Here is a 22,492-nt window from a genome sequence, read left to right on the forward strand (position 1 = left end):
ATAAAATTTGTATTGGTTTTTGATTGATTAAGGATGAATTTCCTCTTCATATGTAACTTAAGGGAAATATTTTTATCCTTATCATTTACAATTAGTTCCGAAGTGAGAATTTTTACATGATGATGATGGTGAGGATGATGATCATGATTCAATGATCATTTAAAATTCAGATCATCCAAGTTATTTATCAGATTGGCTAAGTTGATTATAAGTAAACTAAGTTATGAGCCATGAAATCCCCACCAAAAAAAATAAGGCCAAGTTAAATGAGAAAATTTTTAATCAGTATCTTATCCAAAAAGCAAATTGGCAGACTAGGTTTCTTGAAATTGCATGTGTATCACAACTTGGCCAAATGAACTCAACCAAGGCAGCATTATATGAATTAGATTGATGAGTTAATTGATGAGTTTGATTTTGAATGTAAACTAGGATATTTAAACTCATCCAAAATTTCATTTTTCTGGATCCAAAATCAGATCAGTCAAGTCCCTTCACCAGCTAGATAAACAAGTCATTTTTTCCCTTCTTATTAAGGCAGTTATAGAATGAGTAAAACAAAAATTATAGAATGAGCAAAATGTATGATATAGTGTTTCACAATCAATCAGGATAGGATATTTTGAAGCAAAGTCAAGTAATCAAATACACTGAAGGGGATTTTAAGTAGCTGAGTTGGGTGAATTAATAGAGTACTCAACGTGATTGAACTTAGTTGGCACGACCGAGACCGCTAATTGAAATAAGGTCTATTGAGTTAACAACTTTCAATTAATTAATATAATCATCCTATTAAGATCATCTATTTTTTTATGCTATTTATATAATGTTTATATATATTCCTAGTAAAACCAAGATGATTTTTGAAAACTTAGATATCTGATCAATCAAATGAACCGAAAGCTCTTGCCAAAAAATGTTAACAATGTTTGATGATGAATTTTATAAAACCACACAGAAACACCATGGAAAAAATGAAATACATGAACTACTAAGGACGTACCTGAGCCAGAAGTAGCACAATTGTGCATCACATTACAAAAAATTTCAACTTCTGCAACATGGAATGTGTATTGAGAAATTAGATTGTTCAAGTTCAACAGTTGACTTGGGAAGGCATAATCTTGTGCAAGTAATCACGGTAGGGAGCATAAAAACAGGTCTGGGTCATCACATCTCATCTAGATACTGTGGAGTGATAACAAACAAAATTATTGGATTAATTCTATGATATTTAAATATTATATGTGTTAAAATAATTAATTATGTGTGTTATCAAGCTTAAGAGGATTAAATATCATTTTAAATTGATATTCTGACTTTTCTGAATTTAATCAAAATTTAAGGATTTTTTCTGACATTGTATTATTGAAGAACTTAATTTTACGATTCATAATATATTTTTTACAACTTGTTTGGACTTACTTATTTTCTGAGAGACGAATTTTCTAAGTTGATATAATTTTTTGATATATTTTTTTGTATTTAAAATGTGCCTTTACTAATACCATTCCATTCATTGAATGGCGACCAATCACACACTTCTGTAACGTTTAGCTGCCCTAACCTTTGCAAAATGGCACCATTATGGCAACACGGATCGCTATGCCATAATGTGCCAATCCTGAGCTGACATACCTACACAATTTTATCACATGAGATGATGTGAAAAAAAGAAGGGACATAAAATTGCAATAAATTTTATCGTGAATCAAGGGAGAAATAATTAAAAAGGAGAAAAAAATAACTCAACAATTGTGGTGGTACACGTGGTGCACATGTGCACGCCCGTAATTTATTAAAAAGACAAAAGGGCTGATGCGGCACGTGAAACACGTGTCGTGCCAGATAATGATTAGCACATCTTTCTTTCTGACATGAATGAGGTACGTCAGCCCATTATTCACTAAGAGAAAAAGGAAGGAGAATATTCCCTGGGGTGGCGCACAGTGATGCAATGCCACATCATGCGATTAAGGAATAATAAAAATAGTTTTTTGTCCTTTTCACCTGTAGGTACACATGACACCTTTGAATCATTCAAACAAGGAAGATGAGTTGATGCATAATATTGGATGATCGGACAACTCAACTGAAAGAGAAAAAGAGGAAGTGTTAGCGCCGATGACAAGGAGGGAGAAATATAAGGGCTAGGATTGCTCAAAATTCAAATTGCGATATTTGACGAACACACATCCGATTGAGCTGAAAGTTTCAGGGTTGTTTCATGTCCCCCTCCTCTTTCCATCTATAAATAGAGGTCTGGACCACTGTCAAAATCATCCTTAAACTTGCTTCCTAGTAATGAGGGTTGATTGAAAGATAGTAGGTTTAAGATCCATTAAGTGTGTTCTTGGAACTTGGGTGTGTGGGAAGAAGAATCAAAGAAAAAGGGGAGCTTAGCAGCACTCATAAATCGCTGCAGTCCTAACAGAATGTAATTCCATGATTACATATTATCAGCGCACCACCTCCATACATCCAACTTGCCGTTCACTTACTCATTATTTTATCCGACTTGTTCTCTACCCTACTCCCATCACACCTCTCATCATTATTTCATTCCCGCTTTCATTTGTTCTTTTAAAATTTGAATTATAGCTATCTAGTCTCCTTGACTAAATTTCATTATCTCGCCTAGTATTTTCTCGTCATTTGACTTCATATTAATAATTATCTCTTCTCACCTCCATAATCACAATAGTAAGAATATTAAGTCATTGATCATTTTTCCTTGAGGACACAATCCTTATTCATCACTAGGTAAAAATCACTAAGTATTAGTTTATATATTTGTTGAATCATCTCAATTACCAATGATAAATTCAAACCCCAAAATTGAGATTATCAGGAAGGCTGACATGGCCACCCTAATGGTATCAACCTTGAGCTAGCTGTCCTAGATGGTGTCAGTCCCATTTATGATATGGCTCATGGATATTATGTGGCCGTCAAGCCAATCACACAACCATGTTTATTTACGTTCATTGAATAAAATATTTACGTTCATTATTATTCTGTGTGATGTTTATAACGAAGTCCATGAATACGAAATACGTGCAATGACTTAGTGAATTATGATGAGATCATAATATAGGGATCACTAGTCTTAGAACTAGTATTCTAAATATTCCTATTCAATGGATAGTTGAGACGGACATCAAATTATCCGGATAGAATTACACTAGCTGATCCTACTTATACGATAAGTATAGCTGATCTTGTAGCTATTAGTGTGGCGACACTAAGGACAGATAGTGGGAGCTCTTTGGAGAAAGAGTTCACTGAATTGATCCGTACGAATCCCTGAATGGTATTATACCTAAATGTCAATCAGGTTGATTCAAGTCACTGTTGTATAAGTGATCCACTGACCTGAGACACCAATTACATCTTGTGAGGGGACGACTATGTTTTGACTATGACTTACGAGCCTCTAATCATGGGATTCAAATAAGTTATAGATCGGATGTAGTAAGAAACTTACGGAGATGATTGAGTGGTCAAGATGGGATCATCTACCCTTGGTATAAGAGGAGATTGACTCGAGGAAGACAATGCAGAAAAATCCCTAGGCAGAGTTGTGAGGATATTGGAGAAGCCATTCTCCAATGATCCCCGTTAAGCATCAATACTAATTGAATGATGAATTAGAGTTTGACAATCAACCATACTCTAAGTTTTTTTAGAGTCTCACGCAAATGATGGGTTGTACATATACGGTAACTGATGATGGTAAAGGTTCCATGAGAGAGTTCAAACGCTACTTGGTATGTTCTAGAGCAAGAGGTGTAGCTTGGCACCCCACGAGCTGGAATCTTAACCTATCAATTGGATTAAATTGATCTTTATTTAATTAATATATATGTTGATATAGTTAATTAATAAGGTTGGTCAATAAATATTATTGGGCCACTAAAGTTATTAACTAGAATGATACATGGGCCTAGAGGGTCACACGCACAAGGTCATAAGGGCCTTGGTAGATATATTTTACTTTGTACGGTTTTTGAGAAAAACCTTAAGTGAAATATAAAGAGGGAAAGGGGTCTCATTTTAAGCACCCATGCAATCCTGATTTGAGCCCCTCCCTTTCTCCATTCTCTTCTCCACTCATCCAAAGAAGAATGTATTCATGGTGAGGAGATCTTCTAGATTTTCATGAAGAGTTGAAGAAGAAGACGTAGAGATCCAAGCGCCGAGTGATCGTGTGGATACTTCGATAGGCCGGACGTGTGAACGGCTTCAGAATGATCTCAGAGTGGCAAGGTCAAGGGTGAAACAAGCTCCCCACAAGGTACATTCAATGTTTCATTTTAAAGATTGATTGTGAATCAATCGACATGCTTCCGCATCCATGGAAACGTGTTTTCCATGGAGTAATTAAGGCACAGAACCCAACTGTGGCCTCGTGGCATGACCAGGGCTGCATCTTCTTGATTCCATGACTTAGTGATACCCCACTCTACTCCTAACCGTTTGGCATGTGAAATTATAGGAACTTTTATCAATCTAATCAAAAGTAAAAATCCATGAAAAATTCACAGTGAATCAACAGTGAGATTAAACCAATAATAAACAAAACTAAGCTGAAGATAAAAATGAATAAAGCTTTATGAGGAACAATCAAAACTGATGATAGTTGTAGAGGGAAAACTCCTGATGTTGAGAATTGGACTCAGAAGCCGTTATGAATATTCTGAAATAAGTAGTGGATGTGAAGAGTGGTGATAATAATTCATGTTATTTTCACATGTAAATAGTAATGATGAGCATCAATAGGGTGAAACAGTTTACATCTCTTAATGTAAGAAGATAAATGTTGTGGACTAAAACATGTAAAGGGTTGCGAAAGAGGAAATCAACTCGTCTTGCTTCTAGTGATATCTGGTTCATGAAAGCGAAAAATGAATCCATGGTAGAGAACTCTGATTTTATTGGATTCAACTCACCTTTATGAGATGCAGAGAATCTCCATAGATAGAAGACAAACATTTTCACTCCCATTCCTAATGTTTCAAGTTCATATGATAATTTCCTTTTATTTTATTTATTATTTTATTTTTTTTGATTACAAAGTGTTTTGATCCTGCATAAGTTTGCAAATTGAACAGGTATTTTCAAGGAAATCATAAATTCTTTGGAAACTTATGCTCACCAGTACACTAATACTCAAGTAATAATTTATGTCGTTACAAAAGAAGTTAGTATAAATCATTTATGAATACTAATAAATTACTTAAAGGTTATTTAAATTTATTTTAATAAATTTACATGTATACCTCATGAATGGCATAAAGGAAAATAATAAGGGATAAACTTTTATGAGGGTTGCTTTGTCAAGTATTTTATGAGGGTTCATGAATTCAAACATAATCTCACCCATGCACATGTGTAATCACCCAGATCAGCAAAAACCTGCATCCTATTGATAAAGTACTAATTATTATATTAATATCATGGATTTTACATATTTATTTGCACTAAAATTATCATACATGCATTTTATAAAGATTAAAAAAATCAAAAATATTTTTACTATGATACTCTGATTTTTCTAGTTTTTTGGTATTTTATGGATTTTTTAGACGACTTTATCTTAAATAACATATTTTATAAGTTGGAATATATATTCTTATAAAAATCATTAAATTCATCAAGAAAATAAAATTATTGGTTGAAATACTTTTTAGAAATTTCTGAAATTATGTTCCGACAGATAAGTTCACGAGTCACAATTAATATAAATATGGGAATTATTTAAAAGGTTTTTATGAATTTCCAAAATTTTGCAGCATGTTGGAAATATGATTTTTGGATTATGGAGCAAGAAACTAGACAACTGAGAATCATTCAACTTCAAATCACAATATCTAACGATCGATAATGGGAATTGGGCTGAAATTTTGAGCATAGTCTCTCTCTCACCCCTTCCATACATAAACTCTGACCTTAAATACTTGCCTCTATCTGTACAAAAATTACCTTGGAACTGCTAATAAGTTATTAGGGTTCTGGGTGTTTGGATTCGGTTGAAGATAGAGAGAAATAGAGAAATGGAGGGGCTCTCACGCTATCACGAATCACCTTGATAGTGGCAGAATATATGGATGTATAGTGAGTCTTCTTGCACTTTCTTTGTTTCATTCTTCTCCGTATCATTTATTTATTCAAATAAATCCATCATCATCCATCTACTCAATAACATACATATACACCATCCATCTATTTACTGATCATCATTATTCAATAATGCCTAACTATATATGTGTACAATAACACAGATATCCTTATGTATCATACTTCTCATCTGTCTACAGTTCTCATGCTATAAAATACCTCTTCGTCCCCTAATCACTGTATAAAAGGAAAAAAATCGCATAAAAGGGGTTCAACAGGTAATATATATTCCTTGTGGAAATGACCCTCGCTCATCAACAGCTAGCCATATTCTTTTATGAGTTAAGGTTATATTTTTATGTGATATAGATAAGTATCCATGTTAATTAGTACCCCAAATTTGACTTCATAACAAGTAATTGTAAATCACAAAGCATTGAGTCCCCCAAGTGGATACACCCACACGTACACACATGCTTACATAGATAAATAATTACATGCACATAGATATTTACTATGTTCTCATAATAAAGTTCGAATTGTCAATTTTCAATGTCTCTATTCAATTGTGATTATCAGGGATCATTGATGTTAATATTTATGATATATTATACTCATATATTGATGAAGATTTGTTACATCATTCACATTCAGCCCTCGTAATACTCCTGCACTAAATAGGACTCTTTGTATGATTACTATTTGCGAATTTTGTCAGGGCATGTGATATGCAAAGTGACTATATCTATTATATCCTGTCTCTTTCAAAAACTTGAAAAATAGATATTATTTGTATCCATGTCACAAAATCAGGTATCGTTAGAAAATTAAATATCTATAAAAATAAAAAATCAGTTGAATTTCCTAAATTATGGATTACATAATTTATTGATCTGGTTTGACATTTCATGTTGATATCCTATTCGTATGTCTTAATTTAATTCCATTGAGTGCATAAAGATGGTATCTTATATAAACATATCCATATCTATTTATAGGCAACAAATAGATTAAATAAACCTGGGTTGTTATAAAAGTATTCCCTTGATAAATATGTAAAAAAAATTAAAATTCATTATTTCATATTTCAGAAGAGACAAATTATGATAAATATGAATATAAGTCATTATTGGACTTGGATAGAGATGTCTTGAAATAATAAGTAATAGAAAATAGGAGTTTTGAATTATTTGTATAGAGAAAGAGATATAAGGAGGGACAGGATGATTGGGAGGCACAAGGAAAGTATAAAGAGAAATTGTTAGAAAATAAATATGCATAATAGAGAACCATGGGAAGTGAAAATATAGATTCCAATTTAGAAAAATTTCATTATAAATATGATGTGGTAAAATTCCATAAAATACCAAAATTTTAAAAAAATCAGAATATCATTCTAAAAATAGTTTCATCATTTTAAGCTTTCTAAAACTCATATTATCTTTTTTAGTACAAATAAACAAAGAAATTCATGACATTAGTTAAAATATTAGTGTGTCATCAGTAAGTTGAATTACAGAAAGGGAAAACTACTGGTCCATGTACCTATTACAAGTGAGTCACAAATGATCCTATTTGGAACACACCAAGGGCTTCACACAAGGGCTACTCAAATAGACTTTGAAATCAATGTTAGGTAATTGCCAAGCCAAACCATCTTGTTTGGGTGGCAGGGATTTGAGCCACCCATGAACATAAATGAATGCATATGCAGCTCCTATACAGAAAGAAGTAAATCTATTTACTTTTAAATGGATTCTCTTCTATTGTCGCTGACAAGTAGTCTTTTATTTGGGATTAACAATTCTGATTTCAGCTTCACACGAGGACAGTTCGCTAGCTGATGAGCCAGACTGCAAGCTATATTAGAGGGATCTGGATCATGGGTTGGTGGCCTGGATTTAAGGTGCAGTGTGATGAGATTCCATCTGGACAAGCGAATAATATATAGTCCAATCAGATGGCCCAACATGTCACAATATGGGAAATATGTCACAAATAAAGAACAAAATATCAACTCAATATAGATTCAAGTAATTCTAGAGATAATTTTATACTGATTCAAGATGAATGAGATATTAAAATAAATCAAAGAGTCATATAAATAAATTACCACCTTTTCTCCGTTAGAAAATATCTAATAGGCCTTGGATACATTCAAATAATTATATAATTTCCATCGTGTGATAGATCCCTTGATTGGTTGTAAGGGAAAAAAATTTCAGGCTTTGATTTTTCATATTGTCTGAAGCATTCAGAGATCACCCAGCACAAATAAATTTTCAAATAAAAATATAGAGGTTTGTTCATTCAATGATGATCATACAGTCACAGCTCTCCATATTCTTGAGCAGTTAGCACTGACATAGTCCATTCGGCATACCCAATGTACCCCCCTTAGATCAATAGATGGCCATGATCTTTTATGGTGTATACCTGATAGTCAAAACATAGGTTTTTAACCTAGTTGATGTGTAATTTTGAGACTTATGCAATAACATTTATAATTAACCCTAATTCACTTATTACTGATGTAAATTGCTGAATAAGGGGTCGAACCACAGAGAAGGATTGGTGATTAAAATTGATTTTAAAGCGAATTAACAATTGAGAAAGTGGATTAGGTGTAAAGAGTGTGAAAGAAGAGATAATTAATATTACATGATCATTTAATTTAAATATTTTATATGTATAAATTCTTACTCAAGAATCATGAACTTATAACAGAAATTAAGATGGTATTAAAATCGTGGAATAAGGATAGGATGAGATGAATGAATGGATGTGATGAGGAAACCCTAATTAGGGGTTTCCTATGAAAACCCTAATTAGGAATGGGTGATATAAGCTATTAATCCCTGCTCATAGGGTTTAATAACTTATAATAGAGAGTCAAGTGATACGAGAATGTGGAATGGATAGAAAGATGGGAGAAATGGAATAAAAATCCTAATTAAGTGCTTAGGAATTACCTCTTCCTTTGGTGATGCTCCCAAGCATTAATCTCCCATCACAGACCTGTATATTGTGCCTGGTGCCTTGGCGTGTTGCAATAGACACGAAGATAGATCAAGAGAGGGAAGCAACGCACTTAAGAAAGAAGAAAAACCCTAAATTGGCATTCATACACCTTTGTTTTCCAAGGTCTCCCATATGGAGAAAGGCAAAATGAAGTACAAGAAGAGCATAATTTGGGGGTCTATTTATAGGCTTAGCCATAGGTTATGGAAAGAGAAATAAGGGGATGATCTCTCCACAAAATTTCAGCCGAAACTGCCCATGGGATCAGCAGTTATGGCCATTTGAATTTTGAGCATTTCTAGCCATTCATTTATTTGAGTAGTTCCACCAGAATATGGAGCCACTAGAGCATGCCACATCATCCATCCTTGTAGGGCACAAGTTTGACTTGTTCCACAAGAAGAGCGAGCCACCAGTTGTTCCACATCATTCCTCTTTGTAGGGCACGAAGTTGACTTGTTCCACAAGAAGACAAATCCACCAGTTGTTCCACACCATCCCTCCTTTGTGGGCTTTGATTTTTCCATTTTTTAACCTTAAAAAAAATTTAAAAAATATCAAATATAATCCAGAAAATTCTCTAAAATTCAAAATTAAATATCTTTTTATCTAGAACTCCTTTTTTGATGAAGTTTTCACCAAATTTATTCTTTTTCAATATACTATAGATTTCAATCATTATAAACATTAAAATATACTGATTTTAATGCAAGAATAAAATTCATGATGACGTGCATAAAATCAGCTTAATTATGCTCTAAAATGCATGAAATAAACATGAATTATCATGCTTATTTGCATGTTATCAATACTGTGGCATGGTGGGATATCTGATTACAAGTAATCTAAGACATTCACAAGCTTTATGAACAATATAATGAGTTAAAGTCGCATTTTTTTGCCAATCTAAGTGAGGACGACCTCATACTCACTTTCTCTGAAAAATGCTAATATTTGTATTGATAATAGTGTTTATTGTATTGAGGTAATAAAATAGTGTTTATTGTGTTATATCAAGCTCCATGATGGTAACCATGAATCAAGATTTCAAACCGAACAATTTTAGGAGAACTTATGCCCTAACTTTTATGAAAGTGTCTTCCAATGACACATTAGGTATGGGTTGTGATGTTTTTTTCTCCAGGTGGTCACGATGTGTCTGTAAGCCTTTTAAATTATATTCATCATATTTTAGTTAAAATTATTTTTTAAATAAAAGTTTTAGGTTAATTAAAAATAATTCCTTAGCATTTGGTGTAAACATGGTATATCTTCAAATATGATTTTCCTCACAAGAATTGTTGGTTGAAATCGGTCTTAGAGGGTGAATCTAAATTATCACACAAGGCATTAAACATGTTTATCTATTAATTTTAATTTTTTTGTAAAATCTCATCGTAAATTCCCATTGTCATTTTAGTCTTTTGATAAGCCATATAAAAGCCCGACCATCTTTGAACCTTTTCCCAAACTATATGGGTTTGAATCGATTTTATATGTTTTAATAGATAATCTCAACATTGATGAACCGCCATGTTCATAACTTAATTAAAATTTTAAATCTTGTAAAAGGATGATATTATTGCGAAAAAGAAATACAGTCATACTTTGAGTTTGACTAGTATTTTTAATTATTTAGAAAAAAATTATTTTCATTGAATAATACCCTGTCAAATTCTTACTTCTGTGTTGTTATTTTGGCACATTGGTAAATTATATTACTATTATGTTTACAGGATAGGTAAAATGTTTAGGCTAATTTGATTATCTTTTGATATTGAAATTTATTAATATATTTTATAGATAGAAATTTTTTTTACTAATCATTATACATGTCATCTTGATGACATAACTAATATTTCATGATACCTACCAAGTAATAAAAGTGTATGTATACTGGAAGTATAAATGAATATATATTACTGGGTTCTATATCTATGACATCTTACTAATACGTAGGTATGTTGTTCAATCTTATCAGAGTCAGTATCAACTGATACCTCTTATGCTATATTAAATAATTTAATTCTTTATTACATGACTTATCATCACTGATCATATAATATGTATCATAGCTTCAATTGTGCATATGTGGCTTTCAGGATAGTGTCACTTATCAGTTAAATATCCTGAAACTTTACTTCCATATGATTTAGTAAATTATGCTGATCTTACCATATACTTGCTATATAAAAATACATAAATATATCATTATTACATATCTTGTTGCATAATAACTATCTGCATGGATTTTACTTTTTTATTGAATAATATGTTACCTTTGCTCTGGAAGTAATTTTTTTTCTTATTCTGAATATATATTATTCTTTTTTATATATTCTTTGTTCTTTATATTTCTCAATAACTTAATTATTATTTTATTTTCTGACACCTATATGTATCATTATTAACTTATATGATTTCCTCCATGTTATGGAAGTAAACCCTGTTACCTGTTACCTATTACTATTACATCTTAATATCAATTAGGCGTAACCTATTTACTTTTTAATCATCATCTTTGTTGGAACTAATTGGTGGTAACCTATGAACTAAGAGGATAATAATTAGCTCTTAAGCACATTCTTATACTTTTTAATTTCCTTTTTAGATTCATTTCCAGTAAGAGGGGTCGCCACCCCATGTAATCAGTCTTAAGATAAATATATCATTCCAAATACTTGCCTGTCTGACAGTTCCTTTAACACCATTATAAACCTACTAGCGGGTTTGAGACCAATCAGTTCATAATATAACTTGCTGATGAACTTATCAAAAAAATGCGCACTTGTCTCACGAATCTAATCTTCTTGGTATCTACTTGAACCTTTACATATTTTTTTGAATCACATATGCCTATTTCCTCTCCCTAACCATTTATGGCCATAGACTGTAGCTGGGATTTTCAAGTCTTTACCAAATTACAACTCTTCAAATTTAAGTATTTTGACTTAAAACCTTATTCAAATCTTGTAAGAGATTAACAAAACATTTTTAGAACCTTTTTATTTAACCAAATTTTCTTTAAGTCTGATAAAGTCAACCTCTAATGCTCCACGAGTCAATGCACACCTCACCTTGAACTATGTTTATCTCATGATAACATCAAATTAGATGAATAAAATTATGTTTTTATACTTCTTTTTACCACTTTTTCTTAGATTTGCACTTCCATTATTCACCATTCAAGGATAAAATGAGACATTTATGATTAGTTTTCCTAAACTCTATTTTTATATTGTTCATTAATTGTTGAGACTAACCCCATTTGACTCGTAGAGTCAAGTGGATTTATCACATATTCTTGGAGTTTTATTCTTGGGTTTCAGTAAATAAAATGGTGAATTTGGGATAAAAATTGGAGGAAATAATAAACCCAAGTTATCTTCTAGATAATAAGAAGAGGCCCAATACACAAGACGTCCACTCTAGAAACCCATTGAAGCCTCATTAAGAACTGGACTAACTAAAGACAAGAAATGTGGAACTAACCCTCATACTGAATTTCAAAAGCTTTTTAAAAAAATATGGGAAGGAGGGAATGTGGATCCAGGATAAAAATCAAGTAATCCTCACCCTCCAAACCCTTGCAAATAAATCCAATGGCTGGGAGAGTTCTCACACTTTTATTTAATCTCTTCTTCCCTCTCTTTGTATCTCATCTTGGATTTCTGCTCCCAACTTGTTGTTGTAGGCCTATGCATCAGATTTCTTTCATCCATTCTTTTTCTACAAGAGTGTGGTAGAGAGAGTCCAAGGGCGATCAAGATTCTTAGAGAAAAAGTACCACTCGGCCCTTGGGGAAGTGTCAACAAGGTTTGTGTAATCTCCTGAATATTTGATTTGATTTTCCTCATCATTTTATTTAAGGTTTCTTACTCATCAAAAGACACCAAAATTCCTCTTGTACCAAAAGTTATTAAATTTTCATCGACTACCATTGGAGCCTAATTCTGCTGCTTGATGATGCCGCCCCCCAAATTCATCACAGGAAGGGTGACCAAAGATTCTCTTCAGCCTTAAACTTTATTTACTGCACCGAAAAATCCCAAAAATTCTAAAACTCACATTAAATTATTAGAACTTCTCTAAAATAAATAAATATTTATTTGAAATAGTTTTTATTAGTTTTCCTTTGTTTCATTGATTATTTTCTTTATAAAATAATAAAAATTCCATAAAAATGTTAAATCACCTAAAACAATTATTTTAAAATATATTTTAATTGCAATGTACTCTCTTATTACCTGCTCCTCGTGGATTTGACCTTTATTTACCGTATTCTACGAATGGAAAATTTTATAAATATTTTTGCATAAATCAGAGTCTTAAAATGACTTATTTAACCCAAATTCTGATTCTACCAACTCACCATGAGTCCAAACATAAAACTCCTCAACTGATGCTATCTCTACTTAATATCACTTTCTTTATGTATGAAAATTCCAGCTATATTCACTAAAAATATCATTCAATTTGATATCTTTTGAATGAATCTCACTCTAATATCTGCTTCAACATTCAAGAATTTTTTTTCTCAAATAATATGATTAAATGGAATATCCAAATTATAAAATATTTATGACAATTCTAACTCACTTTGTCTGGACCAAAGACACGAGCCAACCTACTACAATAAAGAACAATTTAATTCAATGATCAACCAATGATGCACCTCAATGATATTGATTTTCTTTTAAAAAATGTCAATCAATGACTAGAACATCTATGATTCCATTCAGTATGGCATGCTCAAAATCATTTTCAAGCCTGAAGAGTATTGAATGTATGGTTCTAACCTTTCAAATATTTCAAGATGTAATACTACTAAGCTATCTTAATAATAAATGTATTTGTTTCTGATCTTCTCAATATGACATATATTATACAAGTCCAGTCCCAAGTTGACCTCAATGATATAATCCAAATCCCAAGGGATTGTTCAAATAAGAACATATTTATTATTAGTGTCGAAGTTTTTAAATAAACAACTCTGAACCAATTTCATTTTACAATGCCAATATGTTTCAAAAAAAGAGTTTAATTTATTTCCATTTAAATCAGGATTTTATCCTTTTGTTTATTTTCCAAATAAATAATATATATCATCCCCAAAATATCACTCTCTATATAGATCTCAAATTATATCCACTGAATTAATTTACCTACATATATTTACCTAGTATCCTTCATTAATACTTTTCATAAAATTATTTACAGAGTAATTACCCATTTTTCTCAAATATATTTAATGTAAACACTATGTTTCTAAAATATTAAACTGTGTAAGCAATAAATCAAGTGGCAGTAATCATGATTGATTTCCCAGTTTTCAAATATCCATTTTCATGACATAGAATTAAATCACAAATTCAATAATAATAATCAATTGTAAATTTCAGTACCAGACATCAATCAGAAAGTCGCCCAATCAGTATTCAGCATTCAATAAAAGATCAGAAAATGAAATATTCGCTGTGAGAATTTGAATCATAATATGTTTACATATTTTTTGCAATACATTTATTCGTAACATATCAATCTAATTAGGGCTCAAATAATAGAATTAACTTGAAAGATTGAATACGATGATATTTATAATGAAGATGTTGATGGATGTATTAGAAAATATTGAAAAAAAACTAGAAAATATGTTGCCATTCAGATATAACGTATACTACTGGAATAAGGAATTATGAAACGATGCCATTCAGTAATTTAATCAAATTATAAATTCATGCAAGTCAATTGAATTGATGTGAGGGTAAATAAAGACATTTATAATGGATAGAGCGCAACAAAAAATATAGTTTCAGCTTTAATTTCAGATTTATAATTGAACTATGTAAGAAAATTTTTATAATTAATGCTTTTAAAAATTGTGCAACTCCTTGAAAAATCAATCATGGTTCCAAATTTTTAATCCAAAAATTGTTAAAATTTCAAATTCTTATGTATCAAAAAGTTATGACATGAATTCATAAATTAGCAATCAGATAGCAAGATAATCAAAATCAAGAAATTGAATTGTTGATACAATTTGCAATATATTATACAAACTCGACAATGAAAAGTTTCATCTAGATTATTAATCAATTTTCAGGATTAGAATATATGTATATATATAGATTAAATTTGAATACGTTTAGTTCAAAATTTTACTAAGAGTATATTTGGAGTAGATTTGGTTGAAAAAGAAGCATAAAAATCCTTTGTATTCATAAAATCTGATGAGTAAGATTGGGCCACTATAACATTAAATCTACATTTATGGGGTAATAAAATACCCGAAAAGGGATAAAGGTTTTTCCCCTTATAACAATGTTTTATGCCCGAACCCAAAGATAAATTTAAAGGGAATATTTTTATTTCATTCATGGAAATGGAACTAATCATCATGATTTAGTTCAGCCAAATGTGCCAGCTAATGAGAGATCTCATTTTATATCTCCCTTTCAGAAAATATAGATGAGAAATTTTCATGTAAATACTCGAAGAAAGATTCAATGTATGGCTACCACTCAAAGGAAACCCAATTGATGTAGACTCCAATTGGTACTCATTCCAAATAGGAAGGGAACTCAAGAATGCAACAGGAGGGGAATATCACCCATTGGGTGCGTACATCTCCTATGATACATTATCACCTCTGAATGAATCATTTATCAATAGTATTGATAAATAACATATTCTAAGAAGTTTTGATGGGCTTTACCAGATCTAATTGTAAAGGTCCCATGTACTAGAAGATAAATGCTTTAAACAAAATTGAGACCTCGAAAATAATCTTGCCACCAAGGATTAATTGGGTCGGCCGTCAATGGGCGTACACTATGAAGTATAGAACAGATGGAATCCTAAAGATACAAGGATTTACTATTATAAAGGGATATGTCAGACACACTTAAAACCTACAGATCACTCATCAAATTGAATACAGTATGTATTCTAATTAAATTAGAAGATACTTTCAGATATGATCCTCTGCAAGGGGCATCCGACCTCTTTATCAAACATCTTCCATTCGGGGGTTGACACTTCAAATCTATATCAATGACATCACTTTTACAAGAGATGCAGAAGAACTTCAAAAGTTTGTGAGGAAAATAGTTGGCATTAACCCTCTCAGAAACTTGAGTATTGCATGGACATTCAAGTTCCTCACTATGATTCAGCTATTTTAACTTTACAAAAGAATTATACCATTGATCTCTTGGCTGAGTCAAATCACCAAGACTTCTGACCTCCATTGCTGAGGATCTTGATTTCGTAGATACAGTTTGGCCTTAATGTATTTGAGGAGACTCGCATACCTTGTTAGTGTCCTTCAGCTGCCCTCATGATGATGTTTTAGGGAGGCGATGGCCTGTAACTCCTTAATTGGAGTGAAGGGGTGTGGAGGCCTGGCCGTCAGGTAGTTCAAATCCATGTGATATCTACATAGGGATTTTCAAGAATTGCCAAATATTCATTCCTTAGTTTCTTATAGGTGCAGCTTTGGCATGGGGGGCCCCCACCAACCTGTCGATGGTAGTTAAGGCCAGGCCGACAAGGGCAACTCCTGTAGGGATCTCCCTCATCTAAATCTTGATGTCAGTGGTCACCAAGCTGACCTGCTAGTGGTGCTCTGTTGTAATTCCCAAGTTTGTGTCATTCATAGCCCAACAATCACACCAGAGCACCATCAGGTCCCCTTGGTGACCACTGATGTCAAATTTCAGATGATGGGAATCCCTATAGGCATGGCCCTTGTCAGCCTGGCCTACACTAACATCAACAGGATAGCGGGGCCCGCCATACCATCGCTGCACTTATTGGCCTGAACTAAAAGAAGCTGAACAATGAATATTAGGCAATCTTCAAAAATCCATGTAGGTATCAAGTATATTAATCTATTAGACACGCAGGCAGGGCATCCATACCCCTTCTCTTCCACTAAGGTGCAGGTCATCGTCTCTCTAATCAGTCATCATGCGGGCATCAAGAGGACACTAAAAAAGTAAGTTAGTCTCCTCAAATACATTGATCCCAAATTGCTCCTACACAATAAATATTGTGTGGCAAACAACTTGATAAGTGGAGAAAACTCAATGTTGGTGTCATGAGGTGCACACTTGCTGAATCCAATAATTAACAGACGGAACATATTCAATTACCAATTCCTTGGTCACATTTGCCACTGCCACATTTTTGGTCTTCATTCTAAAGTACTTTTTATATGATTTTTTGTCTGCTCTGATGTTTCCAACAATCAGCCCTGATGCATCCTTTCTTGTGACAATAATTGCAACTCTTTTCTTTTTATATCTTGATCTCGACTCTTTTCTTCCGCCATCTTCGTTCTCTCCGAAAACCTCTGGATACAAAAGCCTCGGATGTTGGCACTTCTTTACTTCCATGTGTTAGGAAGTTATCAAAAAATGTTCGTGGACATTTTTAGTCGTTCATACCATGCAGTGTTAGCGTATTTTCCATAAGGAGAAGTCTCACAAAAGTGTTAGTATGGAGGTGGAAATGAACAGAGCTATTGAAGAGTTTGATCCTTGTCAGCTATTTGACATCAACTTTCTCCAAGTATGATAATGAAGTTCAATTCTTAAATATGAGCTTCGATAGAAGCTCCCTTAGTCATTCTTAACACGACAAACTTTGCTTCAAATGTATTTTTTTTCTGGAAAGGGTTCTATTCATATCTAATGCCTCCTACTTAGATCATAATTATGCAGAAGTTTTCTCTATAGAGACCTTTATGAACACCCAATTATATAAGCGACCAAAACTGCATTTTCACCCAAGTCTTACTTTTTTCCGATGACAATGTTCTGGGCATATTATCAATCCTTATGAGTCCTTTGTGAAGTTCATAATGGGCCAAAAATAGCCTTCATTTCAACTTCCAAAATCCAAATTTTATGTTCACATCAAACTTATCAATATCAAACTTAGTAGTCATCTTGCTATTCAACACCAGATGACTACTCAATGGTGTGTCTAAAACAATCAATCAAGTCTTGCAAGAGAAAACACATTGCAAGCTGTCGAATTCAAACACAGGAAAAAATATTTTTGGGCTGAAGTTGGAGATATTTTTTATCCTTTCTTTTAGACACACCTTTTTGTTTTAGTGTGTGGCAAACAGCTCCATACCTTACAATACCTTCATTTCTGGAGAATCCATCAAACTCAGGTCAATAAAATGCATACAATTGTCATACCCCATTCTTTCTCATATAAGTTATTGATAAAGGTGACAAAGGACTTTGTTGCAATGCCTATTGCTATACAGTCAAAGTGACTTCAACTTCTTGAAGAGCTTGAAGATTTCGCTTTTAAGTCTCATATACCCATACATTCTCATATAAGTTATAGATAAAGTTGACAAAGTAGTTTACTCCTGAGGGACCGCCTACTTCGGACTGTACATGCAGCCAATAGAAGAAAAAATCAATAGATCATATAATACATCAATGGTTGGTAGGAACATTCATGTACTTCCTCAAATAAGACCCAATCAGACTTATATAGTCAAATCTGTCAACCCAATTATGCCAAGAAAGGTATGTAAAGCATGCTATGTTAATCAAGAGGCAAGAGATTTAAAGATATAAATAAGAAGGGAGATGATGAAAAAAGGAATAGGTGGTTTTATGAATTCTTCGAAGAGGGTCCATCGACAAGATTGGGGGGTGCTTGGTGAGAGGTAGATCCAGGGAGCGACGGCTACATTCAGTCAACAGGCGAACAGGAGCTACTTGCCTAAGGCAATCCTCATCAACGAAAAAATTCTTCTGTATCCAAGGGAAAAAATGGAAATTGAGAAGACTGGGGAAAAATGGTTCATGAGATTTGTATGACATCTCGCTTTACTATTATCATTTAGGAGGAAAGCGTACCACTATGATTGACGGAGTGCTATAGGACTTGAACGTTGTATATGGAAGTCTGATCGAACTCATTTATGAAGATAAGTTCAATACAAATGTTGCCGATGAACCTATTCAGTATGATTACCACGCAAGTTGAAGTAGATCACCTTTTCCCCTGCTCTCTACAGTTAGCGGAAATCTCAACCTGCCTGACAAGATATGTATTATATACATTAAAAATCAAGAAACCAAGACATACCTGTTCAGGTCATTGCATTACCCGTAAAGATCTCCAAGAAGCATCTTTGAAGCTCATCTGGGAACCAATAGTCCTCTGCTTGCCATCAGTATGTTAATTTCATCTATCAGTAACCATTCAAATAGGTAGTGGGCTTAGAGCTGGGGTAGAGGCCTAGGTTGCAGGTCCTCTTGGAGAGGTCTCAGGTTGCAGACCATTTCCCTTGTCTTCCCAAAGTAAACCTATTAGAGAGAGGTATATATCAACAACAGTAGCATAAGAAATACGATAGGAAGATGTCAGAGAGGTAAACATAGGGAAATACCTGATCCAAAGAGTTCCTCAGCTTACCCTCCATCTCCTCAATCATTTTTCCCATGTTACAGATGTGCCCATCATCGATTGGGAGGTCTAGATTCATCTGGTAGTTGCATAAGTGAACAAAAATATTAGAGGATGAATGCAAAACACTGGATTAGAGAAAATATGTCTGAAAACGAATAGATTATATTATGGAAAAATTAGGAAGACAACAGGAAAGTACATCAAAACGTGCTGATTTGGATAAAATTTTAAACGCAAAAGTGTTATATGCACTGTTTTTATGAGCGAAATACCACTTAGCTGGTTTATTCCAAGATAGACCATCTGGAAAAAAAAAGCATCATTTTATACTGTTTCTCGAAACTGGTTTTTAGAAAATCTTGACCGCAAAAAATTTGATAACTGAGGAAAATTATAGAAAATATAGAAAACAAATGACGTAACTACCTGTCTTCTGATCGATCCAGAGAGGTTGAAGGTTCCAGATGCCTCCCTCTCTGTCGTCATGGATAGCATGACAGTGCTCGTTAGGCAGTAACGGGCAGTTCCATCCACTTGCAAGCTCACCTATGAAAACAAAATTGCATAGAGCAGAAATGTGAAGGAACACAATCAACAGAAACATTATTTTTGTGCGCCAACCACTATTTGAATGTTTTAGCCATTTCAGCCCACTAGGGGAATCTTTTTTTTTTTTAATTGATCTTTTTTTTAATAGCGTAAATCTAAGATGTAGACCTTGATCCAGGCCTGTAACGTCCACTGCACCTCTGTTATCATTGTATCTATCTTTCTATCATTTTCTCTCTTCCCCTAAAAAACGATCCTCAATAGAGTTCGTCCCACAAGGTCTCATCAATTTGATGTAGGTTTCAAATACAAAGCAGAATATGAAGTATGTTTACCTCAATGACATGAATGGCATCCCAGGTTCCTTCCTGAAGATAACCTCTCCGACCATGGGCTGATTTTGAACCATCTTCAGGACCCATTGAGCAAGAAAAAAAAAAGTCAATCTAATGTAGTGAAAGTATCCAATAGACAATTTTTTAAGACCTTTCTTGATGACGAAGCAGGCAAAAATGCAATCGTTCTCATCGTTCCACAAGTATACTGAAGAAACTCCACCTTCGTAGTACCTGTAAAGAGTAGAGCATCATTAATTCCGCCGCGAACATTATACCACCGTGGAGGTACTTTGCATTGGAGTGGTATAAAGTCTTATGAATTAAGGGTTTGAAGACGAAAAAAACTGCAGAAGACAAAAAAATAATGGAATTATAAAACAAGCGAATGTTTCTTTCAAAATAAAATTAAACAAGCGAATGCACTAACTGGTCACGGTAAACGGAGAAAATGTCGTTGGCTTCAACTTCCAGTTTTCTCAAGTCGTCAGAGGGTAGGGGTCCGTCATCTAACTTTGGGAAGTATTTATTTGACCACGGTGATCTACATTTGAAAAAAGATGAAAAATTAGATCAAAGAATGTACCTGATAATATTGAACGAAGGAAATTGAAGCCCTGATCAAAGGCAAAATCAAGTGCGTAGCATCACTCATACTTTTGAGGAGAATCAATTGAATGACAGCAGAAGAGTGCAATTTTTTTTCTTTTTTTTCCCTTTTGCCGAAATTGTATTAGGGATAATTGGACAAGGGGGAATGAAAAGTAAGGATAAAAAGTTAACAGAATCACTGATTCCACCAGATAATGTACAGAACGAAGGAAAGATAAGGCTTGATTAAGGAGAAAATCAAGCGCACAACCTCATTTTCACTTCAACCAGATTCAATCAAACAGAAGTAGAAGCGACACAGCAGCACTGAACGCGGGATGGAATGTTAAAGGATCATGATTTATTACGTTCAAAAATAAAAATTTTGAGAAAAAAAGAGACAGGATAGTCAATAAAACCTATGAGAATCGGCGTCGCGGTTGTACTCGCAGAGAATAAACTCCTTGCCAGCCTCAGCATCGAAGAGGACCTAGTCTTTCCGTCCAGCGCATACCACCAAAAGAGCCACAGGCACGAATTAACAACGGAGACCAAAGATCAAGCCACCACGGAAAACAATTCGCGTAAAAAAAACAAAAAAGGTAGAAAAATCTCAGAAATCTCTCGTCCTGGAATCAAATTAAACGGCGGAATGAGAAAGGTAAACGAACTCGGAGAGGAAGATCGATTTGGGAGAGGAGATCGTCGGCGTGGTCAGGAAGGAGGGAGAGAAGCGCAGACAACGCCGTCTCGGCCTGCTTCGGCGGCATCCTTCGCATGAGATCCATCGCCGGCTCCATTCCTTCGCTTTGAGTTCTGCTCTGCGCGGATTCGTCCATTGAAGAAAAAGATCGTCCGCGTCCCGACTTTGCCAGTTTCGTCCCGTCCCTCACGAAAATATTTGATATTTGATATACTTTTCTAAGTTTTTTAGGGAAATATGGAGTAGTAAGCAGAGGGATATATGTACAATTACTTTTGGGAGGCCTCAGTTTGCACGTGATAAAACAAGGACTTTGATGCAAAATGTCAAGGAATTTATTAAGTGATGCCGTGTGCCAAGATTTCAACCGTCAGAAGCAAATCCAATGAATCTCCATCCATCCCTTATCGTCTATCCCCCGAGACCTCCGGATGGGACGGTTTTTTGGTCCGATCATAGGAACTTCATCTCGTCCGTTGGTCCCTACACTATAATTGTTGGCCATTCGCAACTGTCATTTTTATAGGTGCTCCAGCACGGACGGGACGAAAAAGGCATCCCCCTTTAGAGCTTCAAACGTCGGATGGGACGGAAGTTCGTCCGTTGGAATTTTATCATTTGAAAATAAAATCGTAAAATGCACTAAAACTCCATTTTATGATTTTTCTCAATTTTTAGAACGTTTATTGTTTTTTCCTGATGCCAGACAGCAAAGCACTGAATT

General features: G+C 33.8%; 1 protein-coding gene and 1 long non-coding RNA gene across 8 annotated transcripts; both read right to left on the bottom strand.

Moving 5' to 3' along the window:
* Positions 1-7,841: 7,841 nt before the first annotated feature.
* On the bottom strand, positions 7,842-9,636 carry LOC144713802 (uncharacterized). Its single transcript, XR_013584165.1, has 2 exons — positions 9,093-9,636; positions 7,842-8,048 (listed from the first exon to the last, which is right to left on the bottom strand). It is a non-coding gene; the product is annotated as an uncharacterized LOC144713802 (long non-coding RNA).
* An 8,786-nt stretch (positions 9,637-18,422) lies between these two features.
* On the bottom strand, positions 18,423-21,897 carry CPB (Subunits of heterodimeric actin filament capping protein Capz superfamily). Of its 7 annotated transcripts, none has more exons than XR_013584180.1 (10): positions 21,737-21,897; positions 21,485-21,555; positions 20,905-21,018; positions 20,626-20,708; positions 20,475-20,548; positions 20,017-20,136; positions 19,571-19,666; positions 19,288-19,487; positions 19,035-19,212; positions 18,576-18,929 (listed from the first exon to the last, which is right to left on the bottom strand). XR_013584180.1 is itself a non-coding variant. In XM_078588596.1 (8 exons), the coding sequence occupies exons 1-8, from the start codon at positions 21,863-21,865 to the stop codon at positions 19,401-19,403; spliced, it is 774 nt and encodes a 257-aa protein (XP_078444722.1). In that variant the 5' UTR covers positions 21,866-21,897; the 3' UTR covers positions 18,576-19,400. The 7 variants fall into 7 exon arrangements, 1 of the variants encoding a protein (XP_078444722.1); XR_013584182.1 differs by having other exon boundaries at positions 19,035-19,216; XR_013584183.1 differs by having other exon boundaries at positions 19,035-19,182; positions 19,267-19,487.
* Positions 21,898-22,492: the final 595 nt, after the last annotated feature.

The sequence above is a fragment of the Wolffia australiana genome, chromosome 16, assembly GCF_029677425.1.
Source record: "Wolffia australiana isolate 7733 chromosome 16, ASM2967742v1".
In the NCBI taxonomy this organism is placed as follows: domain Eukaryota; kingdom Viridiplantae; phylum Streptophyta; class Magnoliopsida; order Alismatales; family Araceae; genus Wolffia; species Wolffia australiana.

Excerpts from the sequence above, each read along its gene's own strand:
- CPB (XM_078588596.1), bottom strand. The coding sequence starts at position 21,865 with ATGGAGCCGGCGATGGATCTCATGCGAAGGATGCCGCCGAAGCAGGCC. Across the intron at positions 20,137-20,474 it reads ATGCCATTCATGTCATTGAG|GTGAGCTTGCAAGTGGATGG; the intron begins GTAAACATACTT and ends TTGTTTTCATAG. Across the intron at positions 19,488-19,570 it reads TGAGGAACTCTTTGGATCAG|GTTTACTTTGGGAAGACAAG; the intron begins GTATTTCCCTAT and ends TCTCTCTAATAG.